General features: G+C 39.0%; 3 protein-coding genes and 1 non-coding gene across 11 annotated transcripts; 2 read left to right on the top strand and 2 right to left on the bottom strand.

Annotated features, from left to right (window-relative positions):
* The first annotated feature begins 218 nt into the window (after positions 1–218).
* Positions 219–8,109, top strand: LOC135617243 (ADP-ribosylation factor GTPase-activating protein AGD7-like). Of its 2 annotated transcripts, none has more exons than XM_065117271.1 (3): positions 219–1,200; positions 5,412–5,501; positions 7,244–8,109. In XM_065117271.1, the coding sequence occupies exons 1-3, from the start codon at positions 385–387 to the stop codon at positions 7,907–7,909; spliced, it is 1,572 nt and encodes a 523-aa protein (XP_064973343.1). In that variant the 5' UTR covers positions 219–384; the 3' UTR covers positions 7,910–8,109. The 2 variants fall into 2 exon arrangements, with proteins under 2 accessions (XP_064973343.1, XP_064973344.1); XM_065117272.1 differs by having other exon boundaries at positions 220–1,200; positions 7,286–8,109.
* A 1,054-nt stretch (positions 8,110–9,163) lies between these two features.
* Positions 9,164–14,814, bottom strand: LOC103991718 (UDP-glucuronic acid decarboxylase 5). Of its 5 annotated transcripts, none has more exons than XM_009411251.3 (13): positions 14,704–14,814; positions 14,285–14,402; positions 13,833–13,919; positions 13,113–13,200; positions 11,597–11,688; positions 11,385–11,449; positions 11,181–11,269; positions 10,460–10,537; positions 10,272–10,365; positions 10,067–10,133; positions 9,914–9,977; positions 9,716–9,756; positions 9,164–9,446 (listed from the first exon to the last, which is right to left on the bottom strand). In XM_009411251.3, the coding sequence occupies exons 2-13, from the start codon at positions 14,372–14,374 to the stop codon at positions 9,255–9,257; spliced, it is 1,047 nt and encodes a 348-aa protein (XP_009409526.1). In that variant the 5' UTR covers positions 14,375–14,402; positions 14,704–14,814; the 3' UTR covers positions 9,164–9,254. The 5 variants fall into 5 exon arrangements, with proteins under 5 accessions (XP_009409526.1, XP_064973347.1, XP_009409525.1 ...); XM_065117275.1 differs by having other exon boundaries at positions 14,781–14,805; XM_009411250.3 differs by having other exon boundaries at positions 14,610–14,710.
* A 603-nt stretch (positions 14,815–15,417) lies between these two features.
* TRNAR-CCG (transfer RNA arginine (anticodon CCG)) lies at positions 15,418–15,490 on the top strand. The gene has a single exon. It is a non-coding gene; the product is annotated as a tRNA-Arg (tRNA).
* Positions 15,491–15,713: 223 nt separating this feature from the next.
* Positions 15,714–23,906, bottom strand: LOC103991717 (uncharacterized). 3 transcript variants are annotated; one of them, XM_018828654.2, is made up of 6 exons: positions 23,778–23,906; positions 23,149–23,359; positions 17,717–18,053; positions 16,358–17,278; positions 16,141–16,285; positions 15,714–15,906 (listed from the first exon to the last, which is right to left on the bottom strand). In XM_018828654.2, exons 1-5 carry the CDS (start codon positions 23,864–23,866, stop codon positions 16,164–16,166), a joined length of 1,680 nt encoding a protein of 559 aa, XP_018684199.2. In that variant the 5' UTR covers positions 23,867–23,906; the 3' UTR covers positions 15,714–15,906; positions 16,141–16,163. The 3 variants fall into 3 exon arrangements, with proteins under 3 accessions (XP_018684199.2, XP_064973341.1, XP_064973342.1); XM_065117269.1 differs by having other exon boundaries at positions 16,141–16,270; XM_065117270.1 differs by having other exon boundaries at positions 23,149–23,287; positions 23,778–23,901.
* Between the last annotated feature and the right edge of the window lie 1,150 nt (positions 23,907–25,056).

Here is a 25,056-nt window from a genome sequence, read left to right as displayed (position 1 = left end):
TAATCCTAATATACTAAATATGATACTGTTTTAAATGATTAGTATTTATTATAGTTCAAGTAACAATTTAATGTTAGTTAAATGTAGATTTATACATGTTGTAGGATTTAGATGCTAAAACTTCAAGTCGAGAGCAAGTAAATAATTAGCTTCCAAGGGATGTATATGGAAATTACCCCCAGTTTTCCACGGTATAAACGATACCAAAACAAAAAGTAAACGGATCCCACGCGGAGCGAAGAGGGAGGAAGGAAAGAGAGAGGAAGAGGCCGAGGCGGCTTCATCTCTCCCTCCTCCTCCTCGATCGATTGTCGCGATCTCCTGATCCCTAGCTTTTCGATCTGAATCCCATCTTCCTTTCTTGGAACCGGGGATCGGGGGTCGATGGCGGACGGCTCCGCGACGCGCCGCCTGCGCGAGATCCAGTCGCGGACGGGGAACAGGACATGCGTCGACTGCGCCCAGAAGAACCCGCAGTGGGCCTCCGTCTCCTACGGCGTCTTCATGTGCCTCGAGTGCTCCGGGAAGCACCGGGGCCTCGGGGTTCACATCAGCTTCGTCCGGTCCGTCACCATGGACTCGTGGTCCGAGGCCCAGCTTAAGAAGATGGAGGCCGGTGGCAACGATCGCCTCAATGGGTTCCTTGCCCAGTGCGGCGTACCCAAGGAGACCGACATCGTCGTCAAGTACAACACCCAGGCCGCTGCCGTCTACCGCGATCAGATCGCGGCCGTCGCCGATGGCCGACCCTGGCGCGACCCGCCCGTCGTCAAGGAAACGCTCGGTTCCGGGGCAAGGAAGCCGCCGTCGGGGCGGAGCGCCGGGAAAGGTGGTAACTTGGCGGGTAATGGTAGTTGGGATAGTTGGGACGGCGACGACGTCACATCGTCTTCCGATATCAGGAGGAATCAGTCGGTGGGCGATTTTAGGGCGGGGAGCGGAGGAGGAAGAGGGGTGAATCCGCCCTCCAGATCCAGATCGACGGTTGATATATACACTAGGGCTCAGCTGGAGGCATCCGCCGCCAACAAGGAGGGCTTTTTCTCGACGAAGATGGCAGAAAATGCTTCTCGGCCTGAGGGAATTCCACCATCTCAGGGCGGAAAGTATGTTGGTTTCGGATCGACTCCACCACCCTCTGCTCAGAGGAACAACCCTCAGACTGATGTTCTCCAGGATACGTTTTCCATTGTTTCTCAGGTGAAGAGATTAGTACATTTGTCATACATAGATAACTGATCGTTTGTTATGCATTTATGTTTTGTAAGCTTAAAGGTGTTCAGTCAAAGTACAAGCCTACTAGATTTCTGCTATTCGCTTAGTTAACTCAAGAAAACTTAATATTATTTATTCAATGATTTAATTGGCACGATGGAAAGGACCATTTGTTTTCTGCAAGTTTTCTTTCTTGAAACCTTAACTTTTGCAACTTTTGAGCATCAGAACTTACCGAAAGCATGTAAGTGTTTAGGCTACATACTGAAATACTTTGAATGTTCCATCATTTTTAAGTGTCCTTGGAAATACTATAATCATGGTAATTTAAACTATTTTAGTAACTGGGTAACTTGTTAAGCAGCATATTCTTTGTCTATGGTGGTAAACAAAATCTTAATAGTATTAAAGATGTTTTTGGTCCAGTAGTCAGCAGGCTTTGCATTCGTACTTCAATCAAACAGTTTCTTAGATGTCTCTTTCACACTGAAGTAATGGTCACTTTGGAAATTAGCACACCTAATTAATTGAGATTTGCACAAAGAAGTTTAGGTAATAGCCTAGACTACTAAGGCATCTCAATAAGTTTATTGTTTTTATACTCTATAAAAAACCTTGTGGATCATTGACCAATATTGAATCCCATGAAAAGGTGAAGGGTTGCATTAGGTCACTGACAATAAATGTAAAACAATGTCAGATCTCATGAGCATGGATCTTAATCGATTTCAGTATAGATCTAGATCGTCACCCGGAAGTGACACAAGACACCTTCACTACCTAGGTGTCCCAAATTGCAAACGGTAAGTTAGAAGATCGCCCGGAAGTGGCCCATCATATTGTTTTGGACTAATGGGAATAAAGAAGTTAGTTCAAGAACAAAAGATTATGTTAGCTACTTGAAATATGGGAACACTGTTAGGGAAGGGATCAGAATTGATAGATAGACGGTTTGATCAGAAGAAGAATAAATATTATTTGCTTACAAGAGACTAAGTGGGTAGGAAAAAAATCTTTAGAGATTGATAGTACTAGATTTAAAATTTGGTATACTTGAAAAGTTAAACACAAAAATGGTGTAGGAATTATTGTTGATAAGGATCTTAAGAACATGTTGTAGATGTAAAAAGATTTGGAGATAGAATTATAGTTCTAAAATTTATGAAAGGATAAGATGGTTTGAATGTCATTAGCGCTTATGCTCCTTAGTCGGATTGGATGATCAAACCAAAATAGAATTTTGGATGATATCATTCAAGGAATGTTTATAACTGAAAAAGTTATAATTGGAGGAGATTTAAATGGTCATGTAGGGAAAACATATGGTGAATATAAAGGGGTGTATGGAGGCTTTGGTTATGGGGAGAGAAATGAAGCTGGTAGCATGATTTTGGATTTTACAACCTCGTATGATCTTATAATTGTAAATACTCACTTTAAGAAGAGAGGTGAACATTAATTACTTATAAGAGTAGTTACAATCAGGGTCTGCCGTACCGAGCCGTACCGCCCGGTATGGGCAGTACGTACCGGTCTGACAGGTTTTCGGTACGCGGACCGACTGTAGCAGTGTACTGTAACACTGTAGCAGTGCTACAGTACTCGGTACACCCAAGTGTACCGCTCGGTATATCGTATCGTACCGGTACCGAGCCCAGGTCGAAATACCGGTACGGTACGGTATTGCGAACCTTGGTTACAACTGTAGATAAATATACTTTTTTCTCCCTAGAAAGGGAGATAAAGTAATATGTAAGAATTGTAAAATTATACTTGGCAAAAGTTTGATGAATCAACAGTGATGATATTAAATATTTATTGTAGACAATGAAAGAAGAAAAAGATTGTAGAAAAAATTGCTAGAACTAGATGGTAGAATTTTAAAGATGATAATATAAACACTTTTAAGAATAAGATGGAAAAAAAGACAATTTGGAACTTAGATGAGGATAACATTAATATTATTTGGACTACAATGGTTAATAATATTAGAAGTCTAACAACGAAGATTCCTAGTGAAACTAAAAGTAGAAGTGTAACCTTAAGAGAGAGTTGATGGTGTGAGGAAGTTCAAAAAATAATTTTTACTAAAACATCATATTTTAAAGATTGGCAAAATTATAAAAATAAGAAAAAAAATTAAAAGATATAAATAATTTAAAAAAGAGGCTAAAAAAATAGTTAGTATGGCAAGATATAATTAGTATAGCAAGATATAAAGCTTATGATAACTTTTATAATGAATTAGGTACTAAAGATAGTGAAAAAGACATATATTGAATTGTTAAAGCCAGAGAAAGAAATTATAAGGATTTAAGCAATATTTGATATATTAAAGATGAAGATCAAAGAATACTCGTTAATGATAACGAGATTAAAGAAAAATAAAAATTTATTTTATAAATTATCTAGTAAATATTCGACACAGGACTTAAATTTAATGATCATATATTTATTTATAAGATTAGAGCTAATAAAGTAAAATATGCATTAAAGAATATGAAAATAGCAAAGAGTATGAGGCTTGATGGAATTCCTGTTGAGGTATGAGAAAGTTTAAGGGAAAAGGGAGTACCTTGGTTAACTAGCTGATGAATAGAGAAAGAGGTTTTTAGTGCTACTTTACAAAAATAAGGGTGACATATAAAATTGTTTAAATTATAGAGGAATTAAAATCATGAATCATGCTATGAAACGTTAGGAAAGAGAGATCGAAAGTAGAATAAGTCAAACAAATATCTCTGAAAATCAAATTGTTTTTATGCCTTGAAGATCAATCATAAAGACTATTTATTTATTAAGATAATTAATAAAAAAGTATAGAGGAAAAAGAAAGATTTGCATATAATATTTATTGATTTAGAAAAAGCCTATGATAAGGTTTCTAGTGATTTATCATGGTGAGTTTTAGAAAAAGAAGGTGTATCCACTAATTATATTGATGTTATTAAAGATATGTATGATAATGTATCTATTAGTGTTAAAACTAGACGGAATATGTCTAGTAAGTTTTTTATTAGCATATGATACACCAAGGATCCGCATTAAGTTCCTATCTTTTCACATTGATAATGGATAAACTTACTAGTCACTTACATGATAGATCTCCTTGGTATATATTATTTGCTTGTGATATTGTCTTAGTTGATGAAAACTTAAGTGGAATTAATTATAAACTTGAGCTATGGAAGCAAGCATTCGATACTAAATGTTTTAGATTAAGTAAGACTAAAGTTGAATATATAAAATACTATTTTAGTGATTCTAGAAATAGATAAGAGAACATAGTTAAATTGGATGGACAAGAAATCCTCTTCAATAAAAGCCTCTATGTATCTTGGATCAATTATTCAACAAAATGGATAGATCGATGAAGATATTATTTATAAAGCAAAAATAAAATGGTTAAGAAAAAATAGATATTTTCTTTAAGATTCAAAGAAAAATTTTATAAGATAGTTATAAGACCAACAATGCTTTATGGATCTGAGTGTTGGGCAGTTAAGAAAAAATATATACAAAAAGTTTATGTTATCGAGATGAAAATATTGAGATGGATGTGTGGAGTTACTAGGAAAGATAGAAAAGAAAATATTTTTATTCATGAACAATTAAGTATCGTTTCAATGAAGGATACAATTAAATAAAATCATTCAAGATGGTATGAGCATGTGCTGAGAAGACCTACTGGATATAGTAGTCATATGAGGTGAAATAATTAATTTTAATGGTAGAAGAAGAGACAGAGGAAGACCTAAAAATATTTTAATATAAACTATAAATAAAGATTTAAGTACTATGAAATCAATTAAATATCTGATTTCTTACATATCTCAATGATGACAAAAGATCCATATAACTGATCCTAAATAGTTGGGACTTACAACTTTGTTGTTATTGTTGTATCATTGACCAACATTCCTGATTTATGAGACAAATTAATTTTATTTTCAACTACTAACATTAGTGTTCAAGCCTCAAATTGCAACACCTATTCTATGTCTGTTCATGTCCATATGGGTCATATGTGTATATGAACATAAATCATCAATTTATGCTTTTGGTTTCCCCACTGGAAGAATTATATGTGCCTTTTTGGAGATCATCAAGCTTCTTTTCTTGAGAGTAAAGTTTTACATTTACGCATTTAACTAATCGGCTTGTTAAAGTACACCATGTTTTTGCTGATCTTTTAGGGTCTGGGCCGGCTTTCTTTTATGGCTACCTCTGCTGCACAGTCAGCTGCTAATGTTGTTCAAGCTGGCACAAAGGAGCTGACATCAAAGGTACTCTTCATTTTTTTCTGCAAAATTTGCTGGCATAAGCTGGCATTCTGTCCATTCTTGACTGTTTTAATTTCCCTTCTGTGATGATTTATATAGTGATGGCAAAAGAAATCATGTTTAAGTTTGTGCTCTACAGAAAGAGTAAACTTTTAATTTGGCATCCCACAAATTTCCCATTTGTTTTATTATTGACACATTGCTTTTTTGTTTAAAGCCTTGTGATTTTCTTTTAAGCAGAACTTGTTTCTAAGTGAATTGTGGAACCTTGTACTAATGCAAAAGGATATATAATCAGGATCCTCAATCTTGGTTCAAAATTATTTCAATAACATGTGTATCTATGTGATTCATATATCTCAAATCCAGTTGCAATGTTGAAGAAGATGGTCTACTAGTTGTTTTACACTATATAATTGATGTGCATAGGTCTTTCAATTGTTTTATTAGACAGATGGGAAACGGAAAGACACTACTTCTGTTAAGTAGATTTTAGATACTGACCTAAAGTCTCCTGCTTATGACCCTACCATGTATGGCTTAGCACCCTAGCATGTCAAAGATATAAATAGCCCATATAATGTATTAGTCGAGTGCATTCATTAATGTACCTCTGTGGCTGGAATTACTCTGAACCTAAAATTATCTCCTATATTAACCTTAATCTTATGTTTAAATTGGCAATTTTCTTCTTTACTTTAGATCTTAAGAAGCATAAGAGAGTTGGCAATGGTGTCTTTGTAAGAGATATTTGATTCAATCCACGCCTGATAGAAGAACAGATTCAGGACCACTTAGAATCAGATAAACCTATGTTGGATGACTCAAGGCTGATAACTTTTAACTCAGTCACCCTGAATCTTCCATTCGCAGATCAATCAACAAAAATTCTGTATCTACTTTGAAGCACTCAGATTGGACATGCAGCCATTTCTGTTCTAAAGGAATCCAAAGTAATCCAGCTCCAAGGTTTTGGGAAATGGATATCTGATAGGTGAGAGGTTCATCTGTCCATTCTAAGCAAACTTGCCTAGGTAACCTTTTGAGAGGCCTAGGCAAATGACCTGAATGCACAGGTGTCATGTAGGGAATTATTATTTAATAATGCAGATTAATATATGTATACAGAAGTTAAGTTCATACTGTTTTAGCAATTTTTAGGTTCCCATAAAACATATGATTTATATGAATTTATCTTGCATTAATATTTCAATGTAATTCACAGACGATGGAATTCTTAATATTTACTATTTGTATTGGAAATTCTGATTATAATTCTAAGAGTTTTTAATTTTCGCTTTGATGTCTCTTTGCAAGTGTTTTGATGAATGATACTACTGAATGCACCTGTTATGTTAACTATTGGCATTTAATTGCAATTCTCAGTTTAGAAATAATGTTTTTGTAACAAGGGATAACTTGAGAGAAGAAGAAACCTTTAGGAACCTAGGTAGCTCCCCAGATCCCATCTAGAAGTTTGGATTGTTGCTTTGCCTGAAACTCGAGAAGTGTCAGATTCTTGGGTAATTTTGGTTGCAAAATGACCCAGGCAGATCACCAAAGTGGACTAGGTGGTGCCAGGACAACACTATCCTCGAGTCAAACAGACAAGACCTGAGTACTTGCTCTGACGCACATAGAACTTCTATTTCCTGCATCTTATTTTACTTTTATGTACCAAGAAGGACCTTTTGTACTGGAGTTTTTATGGTTGCCCAGCTAATTAAATGTCCTTTCATGATTAGCTTGTATCGTTAAAGCCCTTCATTTGCACTTTATTAATCCAGATGATAGAGGGAGGTTATGATCAGAAAGTCAATGAAACTGTGAATGTCGTTGCCACCAAAACCACTGAGATTGGGCAGAAGACATGGGGGATCATGAGAGGTGTTATGGCAATGGCATCTCAAAAGGTTGAAGAATATGCCAAAGAAGGGATCAACTGGAACGAGGATGATTGGTCATGGAAGGAGAGTGAGAAAAATGGTCCTTATCAAAAGTTTGGGCAAAACAACAAGGACTGGAATTCTTTCGAAGAGAGCTCAGAGAGACATCAGAATTCTGTGAGCTCCTGGGATGATTGGGATGAGAAAGCAAGGAAGAAAGAGCCTGTAAAGGGGACAAATGGTACTGATCAAGAGTTTGGGCAGAACAACAAGGGCTGGAATTCTTTTGAATCGAACTCGGACAGACATCATAATTCTGTGAGCTCCTGGGATGATTGGAATGAGAACGAAAGGAAGAAAGAACCCGGAAAGGGGACACAGAGTGGTAGTGAAAGCTGGGCTGGTTGGGATGATGTGAAAGATGATGATGGCTACGGCACCTACAATCATAGCACCCCATCTGGCAACACTACTAATCAGAACAGGAAATCTGGTTCCACATGGACAGATGGTGGCTTCCTCTGATGCTGGTCTATTTTTTATATCATTTTCCTATAGCATGGTAAGATGCTTGTGTCAGTACTAATTTATATTGTTGTTAGCTTGGGGTCTGCCCCATTTTAGTTGCAATAAACAGTGATCTTCTTCTGTGTGCTGTCTTCTATATTTGCAAGAATAGCAGATAATCATGTTTGTGGATCGTATACCATTTGAAATTTTCTCAAGGATGGTTCTGTTTCTTTCACTAAATATATCATGCAGCTCCACTGATGATGTCTTGCGCTGGTAGATCTTCATGCCATCATCCCAAATTCCTTATTAAATATTTGTTTTTTTTTTGTTTTAGAAAATTGCTGGGAGATCGGTTAGGTAATAACTTAGCTTTGGTTCTATAATTGGATCCTTAAACATTATCTGCTTTGTCACCATGCATACTTGTACTCTGAAACTTATATTTCTGCTAATGCTTTGTATAAATGAGTTTGTGTTGTCTTCAGCTGTGTCATAGTAGCACTTATGGATGTGCAGTAGTCTTTTGCATCAGCCAGCATTGACATTTATTCTCCACCTACTAAGAATTAAGACTGTCTCAAGATCTCATCTAACAAATTTTTCGTTTGATCTTTGACTGGGATCGAATCTCATCTTTATCATTTTTCCTTTTGCTCGATCTATTAATTATTTCTAATCTTAAGGTCTTAGGATTGAATCCCATCTTCGCTTCAACATTTACTTCTCGATCTACAAAAGTATTTCTAACGTCAAGATTGGTTCCATACCCTTATTTACTTGCATCATCTTTTGACGCTTGCTTTACTAATCCTTCCATGCAAAGTGTTCATCGACAATTTTGTGAAAGTTTGAATCATCATTCATTTATGCAGAACTTGATGCAATTGATATCAGATCGGCCGAACCTATTATTATAAGTTTGTGTGAAAGTTTGAATCATCATTCATTTATGCAGAACTTGATGCAATTGATATCAGATCAGCCGAACCTATTATTATAAGTTTGTGCGCATGACATGCTACATCCATGGATATAAGATCTGGATTATATTTGCATTTAATGTTGCCGAGATAAAGAGTCCTGAAATCATATCACATTTGGTTTTCCAAACGCTGAAAACTCTGTTTTGGCTCATACCCATGACTTAAATGCATGGCAAGTGCTACATAGAGTAAGTAATGCCTGCATGTTTTCTTCCTTTATAACAATGACAGTCAACCAGAAGACAAACCAGAACAAAGACAGGCAATGAAGTAGACCTGCACCTGAGTCCAAAATATTTATAGGAAATATATATAAGTTGTTGCATTATTCATAGGCATTACAAAATGGCTTATTCGGATAAATATGCAAATAACTAATCGATGTGCTGCTTCGGCACACCCAACCGCTGCCGGAAGTCTTCCTCCATGAAAGGTAAGCCTTCACGTAGAGTAATCTTTGGCTCCCAACCAAGCAGTTCCTTTGCCTTTGTGATGTCTGGCTTCCTCTGGCGCGGATCATCGGGAGTATTCTCCACATTCTTTAGAGGCACTGCTGGGTTGATCAACTGAAACATCAGACGGAGATCAGTGTTACATCATCATCATTGTACTAATTTATCAAATGAGATTTTAAACTCTCTGTGAAGGTGTAAAAATTTATCCAATGAGTTTTCAAACTAAATCAATCATGTAAAGAATTTAATGATAAAACCTTTGGTAAGTGAATTTGACACATCACTATTAGACTTTCGGAGATATTTCAAAATGAGCATTGTCTATGGCATTTGGCAAGACGAAATCGTTGGAGATGACTTCTCAAGGAGTGAAACTTTACCTCTTTTACGGTTTCAGCAAGTTCCATCATTGTAAATTCACCTACAGCATGCAACTTTGGCATTAGAGAAAGTAGAAGCATAACATTCCGACGTCCTCATCTACCAAACATCACATAGCCATGCCCGAACACCTTCAACTCAGAACACAATACTACAATGAGCAACATAAAGGCTCAAATAGCAAATCTAAGGATTACCTGGATTCCCAATGTTGATAGGCCCAGTGTTGTCTCCTTCCATTAGTCGAATAAGACCATCAACCTTCAATGTTTCAAGAAGCTATATGATCAAACAACCAGTAGTAATTCTATAACATTACAAGCATAATTCTAAGTAGAGCATATATCCACCATGTCAGAAACATAACAGAAGCTTCGAGTTTGTGTTCCCGGTGCTTGAACTGTTAGTGGCTCACCTCTGTAGAGCGAAGAAAGCATAGAAAAGAGACTTAAGTGATCAAAGATCAAGGACAACAACTAAAAATGTGATGATGACAAATTAATAGAAAAGGATCCGTGGTGACATATATAAGTAGCAAAATTGCTACAGTATTACCGAATTGCCTGAGCGATGAAGTTACTGACTACACGGCCATCATCAATATTCATGCGTGGTCCGTATGTATTGAAAATTCTTGCAATTCGTATTTCTGATAAGAGAATACATCGAAAACATTAACATAAATACAATTCTACTTGGCCAACTTAATAAACCACAGGAAGAAAAGTTAACAACCGACACACCTAGGCCGTGCTGCCTGTGATAATCAAACATCAACGTCTCTGCGACACGCTTTCCTTCATCGTAACAACTCCTTACTCCTAAAAATTAAAGCTAACAGTCATAAATTGATTAGAAGCATAATTTCAAAGCTGGGTTCTCCAGTCTTCAAATCTATATTTGCATTCATGTATTTTACAGCCAGTGCATGAGCATCTTATGAGGAAAAAAGAAGTTAAATCCTATTAGAAAGCGGGGAGGCAAATACTACAGGTTAATCTGTTGAAATAATCAACACTACATAAATATTTACTCATGCCTTTGATTCTGTATCTGTTGTCATGGCAAATAAGATATCAACAAAGGAACACAACACCAATGGCAAGATAGATTAGCTGAAGAAAATATCTTCCTTTGCCACCTATGATGGACCTAAATTAGAGAAAGGAAGTCCAAGTGCATCCCTGCTAATTGTACTCATTCTTGCACTTGTACACCTTAAAGTTAATTAAAATCCAGATTTACCAAAAGAGAGCAAATTAAGTTACAAGAGTAATTATGAATCATATGCTAATTTGAGGAAGTTGAAGGTATTCCATCTAAGAAAATATGATACATTGGATAACTGTAGGAGACAAGTTATAATGAAGAATTATTACCAGAAACATCAAAAAGAGGGTATCCTTTTTTTCCATAAAAAAAGAAGGAAATTCTGATTTGAATACATATATGAATATGTCACACCTATTGGGTTAACATTGCCCCAGTACTCTTCCTTCTGAGGATGCTCGAGAGGATCACCATAAACCTCTGAGGTTGAAGTTAGTAAGATCCTGTAGGAAAAAACATACATGGAATAGTAGATTTGTTATTGCAGATAAAAAGCATGAAATGTGAAAAATAATAATAATAATAATAAAATAAAACAAACACCAGAGCATAGCTTACCTTGCCCCGACCCTCTTTGCAAGCCCCAACATGTTTAAGGTGCCAATGACATTTGTCTTTATTGTCTGGTAAACATCAAATTATGATGTTATCACGTTGAAGATAGCTATGCACGATGTATGAACAAACAAGCTATCAAGCATGCTCTGAAAAGGCTATTTTGTTGTCCCCCGAAAATGATATTCCAAATTTTAAATAACAAAGACACACACCTTAACAGGATTGTACTTGTAGAAAATTGGAGAAGCAGGGCAAGCAAGATGGTAAATCTGATCGACTTCCACCAACAATGTCTCGGTAACATCTAAAGTAGTGAGAACACTTAGCAACTAATGAACATCATGGATGACACACAAAGATATATATCAAACACATTATAAGATCTTATTACTGTTGATGACAACCATGCACTGAACTAGAAAGATATAAAGGGAACATGAGAAACAGATGGGTGATAAGCTCCCAATACTGCAAGAAATTTCATTTATTAATCCATCTTCTCCTTTTTGTGAATATTAGGACGTATGAATCTGATATGAGACAAACCTATGATACTTTTCAACATCAGTAAGATGTTAGATTTAAAAATAATCTCCCCAGCTAGCCTTGACCACGGCTCCGATGTTCTGATTAGAACCGTCGATTTTAACTGATAAAAAAAAATTGGATTACCCCACCAAGATTCGAATCCAAATCCTTAAGCTTAAAATGCTAACCACTACACCATGGAACCTATTTACATTTTATTCTTACTTCTTTCATTTATAGTCGGTTCAAAATCGAACCAAAACCACCGATTCCGATTCCGAATATGGTTCCAGTTCCAATTTCTAGAACCTAGAACTGAATTGTATGGCCTCAGTTCTTGTTTGGTTCAAAACCATCGAACAGTCAACCCGATTTGATTTCGAACCGATTCGGTTCAAGTCCAACTCAAACCGGGGTTAGGCTTATCCCTACCAAGAGATGCTTCCATTATTAGGTCTACCAAATTTCTTGTATCATTAGAGATAATAAGCAATTTTCTATCAGAATTTGTGGGTGGTATAAGAACAGGGCTTGGTACAATAGTAATGTTGCTCCTTTGCGACAGACTACGGTTCGAGTCATGGAACTCATGGAACAACATGTTAAAGCCACGTACATTGATCCTGTCCAACATTGGCGGCAGCCCCATGTCTTGCATACACCATTCTTAATATATGAGTAGCCTTATTGATATATTTCAAGTCCATAACAAATTAAGAACCTTAAATACAATGTTCTAGGAGCACAAACAAGATAATGTATTCACTAACATATCCAAGCGATATGTAACTATTAGACCAAAAAATAAAACGATACGAGAAAAGTTACTAAAGCTTTCCTTTCATTCTATAAAGTCATATATTCACCTCTATCTTGCTATTTGTTATCATATAATTTGTTGTTCAGAGTATAAACAAAAGAAATAGCATGATGGCTCACAAATGCCTCGTAAGATGACTAGCTCGGAATCATTTTATGCAGATATATCAATTTTTATCACACATCATAATCCTACTGCGATTTAGTATTCTGAATATCAAAGATGTATCATCCTTAAGTGCTCTGTATCTTATAGCATGAAGCATACTTGAGATATTCATGAGCAGTTAAAGATTTCAATTCAATATAGAAAAAGAAAGTACTTTACCAATGACCAAAGTCTAAACATTGACATTTACTGAATAAGCACAAAAAAGATACCATGTCTAATAAGCTCAAATCTTGGATGCCCAAACCACTTCTTAAGGTTGTCTTTCGATCCAGTGAAATAGTTATCCACAACAATAACCTGCAGATACCAAATATAACGTAACACATATTGCAAATCATGAGGGCGCCCATAAATAATTATTCATATGATCAGCATCGGTTAATTAGCTCAAGAGACATAATATAAGTAGCAGCCTTATACATGAATAATACTCGCATACATTCCCTTTTTCGTTATTCAAGAAAGTCAATTTGACCAACTTTTTGTTGCTAAAACGAAGTTACAGAAAAAGTAATCTTCCACAACTTGTGAAGGCCGATAATCAGGCATTGCAGATGCCTAGTGCCAAAAGCATTGTGAAGAAATCAAAGAAGTTGATAACATTGTCAAGAACTCTGCAGTTATGTATTATCATTCAGATAGCAATGTATCCCGGACCACATATAATAGCAGATATTGACGACAGATTCAAGTAGATTACATTCAAAAATTTAACGCAGATCATGCCGAATAGCATATGCTTTCAAAGAAGGCCAAGTGTCACGCTAAATCCCGATCTTAGTCAATAAGAATCATCCAATTTCAGATTCATGAAGGCAACAACAACAAGTTAAAAAGGTAGCGACATCCAAAATATGAACATAGGAACCTATATTATAGTAAATGATCACATGCTATTAGCATGAATTCTTAACATAACTGATCCATACCTCATTCTTCTCGTTTTCCATCAACTTGTCAACAAGATGAGATCCAATGAAACCAGCCCCTCCAGTAACCAAAATTCTCAAATTGGACTGCAGCAGGAGCATCGTAACAAAACAATATCTATCAGTTAAGTTTCTAAAATAGAGATCAAATGAGACCAAAGCTCATTACTAGATCCGAGTAATGCGTAATAATGAATTGGAGGAAATGGCCACTCTTCGACCAAATCTCAATGGAAATCACTAGATCTAAGCAATGCGGGAAAAATTACTGTCTATAATGAACTAAAAGAAATGCCAACTCTCCTACCAAACGTCGACTGATGTTATTATTAGTTCCGAGTGATGTCCAATATATCCTTTACACATAATAACGAACAAAAATAAATGATCATAAACATGAAAGAATAGATAATTGATCCCTGTAAAATATTTAAAAAAAAGAGAAAAATTACCTGAAAAAATTTGGAAAACCGGAGCGGTGAAGGAATGGGAGGTGGCCTCGTGATGGTGTGCTGATCGCCATTGGCGAGCTCCTTTGCCATTGCTCGGACCTCGCCTCAAACAACTGATCTGCAACAATGGTTTAAGAGCGCCAACCACATCAGATCTCACCAAAAGCATCAACAAAAGAGGCGAAAAGATGACGAATGCCGAACCAAACGAATAAACAAAAACAACTGAAAATTGCTGCAAAGAAGCGCCTAGAAACTAAGCGGTGAGAGAAACAGTCGGATCAGAGAGGCCTATATAAAAAGATGAAGCGGAATCGAAGATCACCAAACCACGGGTGATGCAATCAATGCACGGAATTCGGAGGAAAAGAAACGACACTAGCGATTTAAAAGCAAAAAAGGGCGCACGGAAGCCCTACCAGATCGGGATCTGAAATCACCGTTTCAGCCACTAGAAGATTCGAGCTTTTGTTCCTGAGGGATTGGGTAGGCTTACCGAGGCTGAGCTGGTGCCAGATGGGACCGTTTGGCCAACGAGGCACCGGCCTGAGAAGCTGCTCGTCTCGCCTGTCACGGTCGAGCGACCCACCGTGGAAGGCCGTCTCCTCATTGGCCGAGATATGCGGGTGCCACATAATGATAAAGCTTGTTTAGATGGGAATCAACCGAGTGCCCCTAATGAAAAAGCTTGCAGTAACGGGACCCACATGTGGGCCCAGGATCTCTTCTCCGCCATGCCGCGTGTAACCGGCATTGCGAACCCTCCTAATGTCCGTTGCCGACCCTAATCGGCCGCGCTTCGCTTCGGCGGTGCGAAACCGGAGGGTTGATGCCGTTCTCGTTTTCTCTCTATCACTCTCCCTTCATTAGAGGCCAATTTAAGATCGATCGAGATTTCGATCGGGCTATCTATCTGGTTGGTTGATCAAAGGCGAAACGATCGACCTTAATCCGATGCAATGCTACTGGTTGGAAGAAGTCGAATTTACTTGTTCTGTACTCACGTTGATTCGAAAGCGTTCTGTTTCTACTTGCTGAAAGCTACCAATCTGATGCATGACAGCCAGTGAGGTGTGAGATGTCGAGAATAGACACTGTTGAAGGGAGATTTCAGATCGAACCTTCAAGACACCGGTCGCATAGCGGAGTGGATATCGCGTTAGACTCCGGATCTAAAGGTCGTGGGTTCGAATCCCACTGCGATCGTCAGCGTCTCTTAGCCCTTTTTATTGGATCAGTTATCTCACCAAATTAAATCGCAACAATTTATATTAGACATGGAGTGAAGAAATTTTACTACCATAAGTTCTTGCAGTTATGGTGTGTGCAAATAAAAGGAGAGTTCTTACCTGTCTTCTGTCTAGTGGCAAGTCTCATGAAGGCTGTGTCTTCCATCTTCCAATTGGATCTAAATGCACAATGCAAAATATGGAAGAATCAAACTTTGATATCAAGAACATGTATAACCAGTTGAGAAGGTATCTAAAACATGGACTGCATTAAACATAATCTTAGTTAATTTCCGGTGAAGGTATCAAAGATACAAGTAATTCCTTCATCCACATGTTAGAGCTGCAGTTGTGGGGTTTCAAACTTTTGTTTGAGTCTTACATATCGACCATCTGCAAAATAGCAACAAAAAGCACATATTAGCAAAAACAACTACTTCAAGAAATCACTAGTTTAATACCCAAATAATTTTTTCTCTTAACTTTCTCAAGCCAAATATATCTGATCATCGGAAAAACTCATATAGATTATGAACGTCTATGGTTGACTATATCAGGTATCATTTCTACATAAAACATAAATAATTAAACGAAACCCCAATAATAGAATTATTTGTTCAAACTCACCAATGAGTTCTTCAGCAGGCTGCTTAACTCTGCGAGCGAGATCCAGGAAGGAGTCTAAGCCGTCGTGAAAATCTCGGGATAGGCTTCTTTGAAGATTCTCTCTTTTTCTTAGGTTGAGATATTTCTCCACCTATAAAAACCACAGCTGTAAAAAATTTAATACCTTAAATTGTGAAATGTGACTGTAAAATTGTCCACAGCTTACACATTTATTTACCTTGATCTACTTCAATAAATTTGACACTTGATCTTCTGGGTCTTTTCTTCCTTTCTTGTGTCCTATCAATAATTGTTTCCATAGATGTGAAGACCAATTCCCTCTTGCTGCTTTCATCATCCTCGGATGCATCAAGATCTACTATCTCTATTATCTCGTTTCTCTCTCCAGAACCCTGGTATTGGTTTATGATTTTTGTCAATATTTGTGGGCCAGAACATGACAATTTTGTGCTTACTAGACTGGGGAACTTCTCATTTGAAGACTCTTTCTCAGTTGATTCAAATATTCGTCTCTTTACACCTGAACGAGTTAATCGTGTCGAAACTCCGCCACCATTCAACTTCCCTTTTATTGCTAACTTCGTTGGATGGTCCTTGGTAGCAGAGGAAACTAGGCACCCAATTTCTGATTCATTAGATTCTCTGCCTGATTTTTTGTTCAAAGTGACTGAGTATGGAGATTCATCAGGAAAAAACTTAACAACATCCCCTCTACTGATAGCGATTGAGCTATTCAACTTCAAGTCTTTGATTAGTCTTTGTTTGGTCACTTCTTGGACAATATTTGGAAGTTCAATAACATCATCCATGGTGCAGGCAATGGATTGGATAGCAGTAGCTTCTACCTCCAGATACAGATGATCGTCTTGCTTCTTTTCAACATTTAAGGGTAGGTCTGATAGGCAATCTTGTAACCTAAAGATGGAAGATTCTTGCTTATCTGCTAGCTGTCCATGCACTAAGGAAGCAAGTGCTGCTTGAGCAGCAAGAGGATTGAGTAGAGGAGCATTATCGCAATGCTTCACAAGTTCTGCATTGACTTTGGTCTGGCTCCTGGTGATTCTTCTAGAGTTACCTTGATTTATGAGTGAAACTGTATCTGACGTAATAGTGCTCCTTCTTCGTCTCACAGAATTAGCTGCAAACAGAAAATTGTTTTCAGCAGTATAACATTGATCTAGAAGTAACTGGTGAGAACACCTCTGAAAATCTTGTCCATATGAATTCTATGTAAAAAATGTAGATATTTTCTTCTGTAATTGAAAAGTACATGTGCATTGCATTATGTTAACATGAGATGCATCACAACTTAGTGCATTTATAAGAACTCCATGTCACTAATACTAAATTAGCACAAGATCCGTAACACACCATACAAGTTAATCATTAGGAATTATTGAGTCAGCAATATTTTAGATCAATGGTTCCAACTATGAAACCCTATTTGCTTTATTTTAACACCTGCTTCTTGAATGCTTGCTCAATGACTAATATAAATTTCTTTGCCTGTCAACAAAACCATCAGGTAATAACAATATGTTTGAGTAGCAAAATAATGGGACAAAGAGAGCAATACCTTGTTTACATTTCGACAGTACATCTTTTGAGGGCTCAGATCCATCAGCCAATTTGCTAATCATCTCTACTTGCTTTTCCAGATCTTGAGGGAGGTTAGCCTCACAGGTAGCTTCCTCTAAAGAATTAAGGAATGGAAGAACTTTCACATCAGGTATAGGTTTCAAAGCAGCCAAGAATGCAGCTACTACTGGGTGGCTATCAATTTTTTTATCTGAAAGCTTCATAATTGACTTAGATGGAACATTTATTGTTATCCCCTTCAGCTTAGGTACAAGCCATTTGACCACAAAAGTGCATCTGCAGTGCAACCTGCGTGAGTGTCTCACCCTGTATGCCTTCAAATTTAACGGTTGAGAATGTCAGAACAGATTAACTGAAGAACCATTTATAAAGGGAAAATTGACAAAAAGAAACTACAGTAAGAAGCTTTCACTGGACTCCAATGCAACCAAGAGAGCATACTTCTACATACAAAATTTTGAAGTTCAGTTTGCTGAATGCATTTGTTCATGAAAAGATAAGAAGATTATGAAACTTTTAAGGAGAGGTTAGACTGTTAAGATCCCTTTTATTTTCTGAACTTTGAATAATGTTTTACTGAGTTTGTCTAGTCCAGTAAGAATCAAATAGAGACTTATTTAAGATTTATTTATTTATTAGGAGTCCAAGTCCTGATGGACTCAGGGGTGGAACTATGTAAATATAGATGTATCTGTTTCTTTTCATCATTTATGAAATATTATTCTAGCTTTTAGCAAACCCTAGGAGGTCGATCCCCTTGAAGTGATCATCCCTTTTCTTTCTCTTCTTCTATGATAAAACCCTAGGGTCTTATCATCTAGTATCAAAGCAACGATCCTCGACGTTCCGCTGTAATTTCTCATATCATTTCGTCGTCGTAGCCATCATCATCTTAAAAAGAAAATAATAGCCGGGAGTCGCGTCCCATCCCGCTCGAGCGAGAAAGGGCCACCGCCTCTGTTTCCCAGCCACGGTCCTTCTCCGCATCTCTACAGCAGCCGCGACCACCACCTATCTCCTCAGCTACTATCGAGCGATCAGTGCGAAGGAGGAGACTATTTCTCCCGCCAAAGATGCCACCGCCAATAGCGCCCTGCGTCGCCCATGACGCTCGCTGCCTCCCCTTAAGTCGCAGTAGCCGCAACCGCAATCATAATCGCTCACAGCGACGCTATTGCCTCCAGCCGCGCACGCAGCAACCGCGCACGATCGGCATCTGCAACCCCCTCCGTCGCCATCTTACACCCCAACTGCCGCAACTACCATCTCTCTCCTCAGCTACTGCCGAGCGATTGGTGCGGCTTCCCAACACCACTGCATAGAGGGCTAGGGTTCTCACAAGGACCCTCGGCACTCCCGCAACCTTCTTCTTCTCCGCCAGCCTGCGGACCACCAACTTCGGCCAACCCCAATCGCACTGCACGCAAAGAACCTCAACCTGACCCTCGTATTAGGTAGGTACGACCCCACCGAGGAGTCCCAAAACCTCTCCTCCCCAACCTCCGTAGCTTCTTCACCTGTTCCACCGCCGCAAACAAGACCAGTGACCTAGAGGAGCAGAGACAGAGAGTCTCACTATTGCCACCGCCGCTTCCTAACTGCACCGCTGCCGCTACCTCCCAGTTGCCGAGAAAGGAAGGAGATAAAGAGGCAGACAACCGCTACCTCGGCATCGTTGCTTCCCAGTCGTTTCCCTGCAATATCATCCTCCGTTTTGGTGTTTTCCTCGGAGATAATTTCGCAGCGGCACTCCATGCCTTCACCGCTACCATAGGCCAACATCACCACAGCCGCACAAATAGGTAGAGTTGATGCCCTTGACCAGACACCAGAAACAGGAATTGAGAATTACTAATCTGCAGTCTTATGCAATGACTACCGATAACTCGATGAAAGTCCAACTAGAAGCTTTAGAAGCCAGAATTGAGAATCGACTACAGGAAACTCTTAATAATTTCAAAAAGAGCCTATTGGAGAGCTTCAGCAAAATTTCAACAAGATGAAAATTCAAGACTAATGTTGAACCGACCTAGAGACACCGGAAAAAGGAACCAAGAACAGGACATAAGCTACCCCCGCATGAAAGTAGAATTTCCAAGATGAGAAGATAGAGATCTAACCAGTTGGATCTCTAGGGCAAAAAAAAAATTTTGTTTTCACAGAACTCCAGAAGAATCCAAGGTGGAAATAACTTTCATCTAACTAGATGGAGATGCCATTAGTATAATTGGTACAAAACCTATAACGGGGTCCTCTCATGGGAGCAATTCAAGAAAGGACTTCTTGTTCGCTTTAAACCATCTGAATACGATAATGTTGATGGGCAGCTGGCCAAAATTTATTAGACTTCTAAAGTACTAGAATATCATAACAGATTTGAACGATTGTCAAATCAAGCCAGAGACTGGTCCGAACAACAACTGGTGGGAACATTTATCGAAGGACTTAATCCAGATATCTGGTGTGAAGTCAAAGCTCGCCAACCCCACACTATAACAATCGCAATCTCATTTGCATGTTTGCATGAGGAAAAAAATTAGTAGGGAGAATCGTTGAAACAGAGGTGACAACAAACAAATGATCTGCAGGGCACCTGCCCTATCTATTCCGAGCCAAAACCTTAACACCTAAAGACTAACCCGAGAAGAACTCAAGGAAAGATCAACGACAAGGGCAATTTTTGATGATTGAACCAATTGGGAAGGAACTGAAAGCTAATAATGTGGACTCTGATCAATAAGGTATGGATTATGATGAAGATATTGAACCATTAGCCAACTACTCTAACCTGCAAACTATGAAAGTTGGAGGAACTTTGAAACATCAGCCTGTTACAGTTTTGATTGATATTGGTAGCAGTAACAATTTTATTGACAGTAAGATTGATGACCAATTGGCCTATCACATTAAAGGCTATAACAAATTCGAAGTAAAGGTCGTTGATGGATGATAAGGGACCATTTGATCGGCCGGCCATTGGTGCGACCCATAGGCTCACGAGGAATTGTCCGCTTTGGGCAATGGGCGCACCCGCACGGTTTTGCCCTTTCGAAGCATGTGAGTTCTAAAAGGCGCCTCTGAGGGTAAGGGAGACCTGGCGGGCTTATGAGCCCTTGGTTCCTATACTCCTCAACCAATGTGACTAAATGGCCTTATCAATGCTCCCTCCCGTAAGAGAGCCAAGGGCTCATAGCCAAGGTGCACGGCTCGGGAGCGAGTGTGCTCGGCCAAGGTGCAGGCCTTGGGCCCTCCTTCTAGCGCCAATCTGATAAGGGACCATTTGGTCGACTGACCATTGGTGTAGCCCATAGGCTCGCGAGGAATTGTCCGCTTTGGGCGATGGGCGTACCTGCACGATTTTGCCCTTTCGAAACATGTGAGCTCTAAAAGGCGCCTCTGAGGGTAAGGGAGACCTAGCAGACTTATGAGCATTTGATTCTCATACTCCTCAACCAATGTGGGACTAAATGGCCTTATCAGTGGCACCAGGTCGGTCGACCAAAGAGGGTAAGGGAGACCGAGGTGAAATTGTCGGTCGACCATTGGTGCAGCTCGTAGGCTCACGAGGAATTGTCCGCTTTGGGCGATGGACGTACCCGCACGGTTTTGCCCTTTCGGAGCATGTGAGCTCTTAAAGGCGCCTCTTCGGAGGGGTTCCTTTCTGACCATTCAACACTAACAAGATCTTCGGAGGGGTCGAAGTCGGGAGCCCCTTCCCGACCTCGACCTGTGTGCAGGGACCGGAGCCCGAGGAACCAGCGGTCAGCCCCAGGGAGCCTCCAACTCAGAAGCCAGAGCTCAAACCCGACCCGCCAGAGGTGGACGATCTTGCGCACCCGGGACCGAACCAAACCGTGCCTGCTCGCCCTACAACGGTGTAAAGGATCACTATCAATGGACGGATTTTAATTTGTGATAACAAGTGTTCGAAGATAAAATTGATTATACAAGGACAAAAGTTGCTTGTGGATTTCTTTTTACTACTCTTGGAAGACTTCGAAGTGGTGCTTAGAATTGAATGGCTATCAACCCTGGGTAATGTTTTTTGAAAATTTTCTAAACTAATCGTGAAGTTTTTTTATTAATGGAAAGCAGGTGATCCTAAAGGAAAGACGTTGAAGTAAGGTCACAATTGCCACTAGCCATCAGATGGAGATGGCTCTTCAGAAGACTGCAATGACTACTACACCGGAGGCTGGCCCATTGCTTACACTATCAAAAAGTGGAGACCCTACTTACTTGATCAATAGGTTGTGATGCGCTGCAGATATCCTATGACTGAAGTGCTGAAAGAGAAGCTCCCAGAATTTGATGTCGCTCAACCTTGAGGACAAGGCTAATTTGAAGGGAGAGGAATTGTTAGGATCCCTTTTATTTTCTGAGCTTTGAATAATGTTTTATTGAGTTTGACTAGTCCAATAAGAGCCGGTTATGAGCTTATTTGAGATTTATTTATTTATTAGGAATCCAAGTCCTGATGGACTCAAGGGTGGAACTCTATAAATATGGATATATCTATTTCATTTCATCATCTATGAAATATTATTCCAGCTTTTGACAAACCCTAGGAGGCCAATCCCCTCGAAATGATCAAGGAGGCCAATCCCCTCGAAGTGATCATCTCTTTTCTTTCTCTTCTTCTATGATAAAACCCTAAGGTCTTATCAGAGACTTCTTATCAGAAAGCCAAGAATGCATTTGAACATCTATGTCAACATTCTGATCCATTGTTTAAAGAGAGGTTGGAGACTTCAATGTCAGGATCAGGTATGGAAGTTTCCTGTTCAGTTTCTCCATCTAAGTTTATATTTCTTATATGCATCTGGCAAACATGTACCAGCATAGCAGCCTTTCTAATTCCAACTGACATGAGAGCATGGCATGTATATAATATTCTATATCCATGATGCCCATAAAATGAAAAAAGAGAAAATACTTCAGTTTAACTAGTGCATGATAGTCATGTTTCAATCAAGATCGAAAGTCCTAATTTTACTAATCACAAATTTCTATTAGTCAACATAATATTTATCTAAGACCAGGTTTAAGCAAGGTATACACACTTATCAATTACTAGGTTCCAATAAAAAATATATTTGACCAAAGTGAAAGAAATGCCTGAAACAGTAGCTCTCTTATTTGGTGATATAGCATCTTGCATGCACTTGGATGAAGTTGGAGATGAAGTACTTGAAAGACATTTACATGAGTAAGAAAACTTGCATAAGAGAACCAAATATTAAGACATGCCACATAGAATAATTCTATCTCAGTTCAAGAGAATAAGGCAACCCTGCAATAAGTAAAGCTAATCCTGTATTTTTCTTATCATCTGACTTATCAACTAAAGATGGATGCCATCAAAACATGAGCTTCATAAAAAGCAATTCTTTCACAAGAAGCAAATACCTTTTCTATAACGGCATCAAAGTAGAAGCACTTAGACTGCACAATGTTCATGACAAGGACTTTTTCTCCTCCCCTAAGATGAGAGCAGTTATCCTGTACAGGGTTGGAGCGAAATCGCAGACGCCCCATCAAGTCTTCTCTGCTTGAGATGACATCTTCCTCATCACAACTTTCAAAGTTCAAACTAATACGAAAGACAGCACTATTTGAACTGCACCAGCAAGCCATGTTTGAACTACAATATTAGTATCTAAATTGTGCACGTATACATACACATACAAGTCAATGAAATTTTCATCTATCTACTGCATTACTTTCTCTTCTTCTAAGCAATTTCATTATATGCCCTGTAGCGCCTCGACAACCTTCTTATGCTTGTCACCGATCCACAACCATAACTATGGCATCGTAGATCGTGAAAACAGCACATGCATTTGAAGAGTACGTTTCTACGAGTAACTACGGAACTAGCAATACACATTCTAACTTAGGGCAAACAAGCGCATAGCACCAAACACTCTTCACAGTGCGTTCGGGTAACCAAATCGGCGGCATGAACAAAACACATTGTTAGAAGAACCATGGGAGGAACAGCGATTCTCGAAATACGGAGAAAGGCTTGGAGAGACCTCAAGGTGATGCGGCAGGGATGCCAAGAGTCGTCGTCCCTGCGCTTGGCCTCGAGATCGAAGGCCTCTCCAGAATCCACCGCATCCATCGTAGCTCGGATCACCGAACGAGGGCTCCCTCCGGCTCTTCGTCTCCGATGATAGTGAGCGCTCTCTACGCCTATTCTATTATGCTTCCGAGCCGCGGTCCAGTATTGCGCGGGCTAACATTAGACTGGTGCGTTTTCATTCATTATACGGTCCATATTGACGGATCCAGTGTCATCGTAGTTATTCATGCCGAGGTGCAGGATTATTAAGTTGTAGTCACGGTTTACGGGAATAGCGAGTGTTGGTAATTGAGGGAAGGTGTGACCGAAAAAGGAAGAGCATATAGCGTCGTGCAGAGGCACGAGATGGGATGGCCGTCAGATCTTGATCGAACGTGGTTCATTGCTTACTGTATTCTGATCAAGCGTTGTCACAGCTTTCCATTTGTTGCTCTTAACTTTCTTCGTGATGCCAATAGTACCAAAATCGTGATAGGTTAGTATCGTCCATTTACTTATTTATTTATTTATTATAAAAGATAAATAATGTAGATGAAATTTGAACCAAAATATTACGATAAACTATGAAGGTATTTACCAACTAAGGTAATTTACACTTTCAAAAGACAACAAATATGACTTGAACCACTTAGATTAATGAATAATCTAATTCTATCTAATAGGAAATATTTTCATACCAACTGCATAGCAATAATTGGCGGCCACAAGAAGTCGACGTGGAATGATCCAACATGTGTTTGAGTGGGGGAGAGAAGTCAACCTGGCACACGACTAACTCCATGTCATTTGGAATCGTGCGAGTGGACGCTGCATCACAGAGGTCTGGATGAGTTGACTCATGCTATCAAGAACGTATAGGTCGACCACTCACATGGTCATGTCGAACAAGATAACAATGGACATTAATGACCTGCGTACCTTTGGGTCATCTTCATAGGTATAAATGTTGACTCTCTAACCTGGGAAAGATAATTGAACCTTTTACACCACAAAAGATCACTTATCTGAGAGGTCGAGTAAAAAATTATCCCTCCCAACCTCGACCTATCATGTAGGAACGCAATGTAGGCAAGATAACTCAAGTCTTACTTTGGGTCGTTCATAAGAACATGACAAGAGCCTGTCCTCGACCCGACCTTGCCTCCCTGGCATCCTCACCCTAGGGACCCACATGAACGCCTATACTAACCCTCGAGAAACGACATAAAGGTACATAACAACTAGCAATA

Source organism: Musa acuminata, chromosome BXJ2-7, assembly GCF_036884655.1.
Source record: "Musa acuminata AAA Group cultivar baxijiao chromosome BXJ2-7, Cavendish_Baxijiao_AAA, whole genome shotgun sequence".
Taxonomy (NCBI): domain Eukaryota; kingdom Viridiplantae; phylum Streptophyta; class Magnoliopsida; order Zingiberales; family Musaceae; genus Musa; species Musa acuminata.
This window is presented reverse-complemented; position numbering and strand designations above follow the sequence as displayed.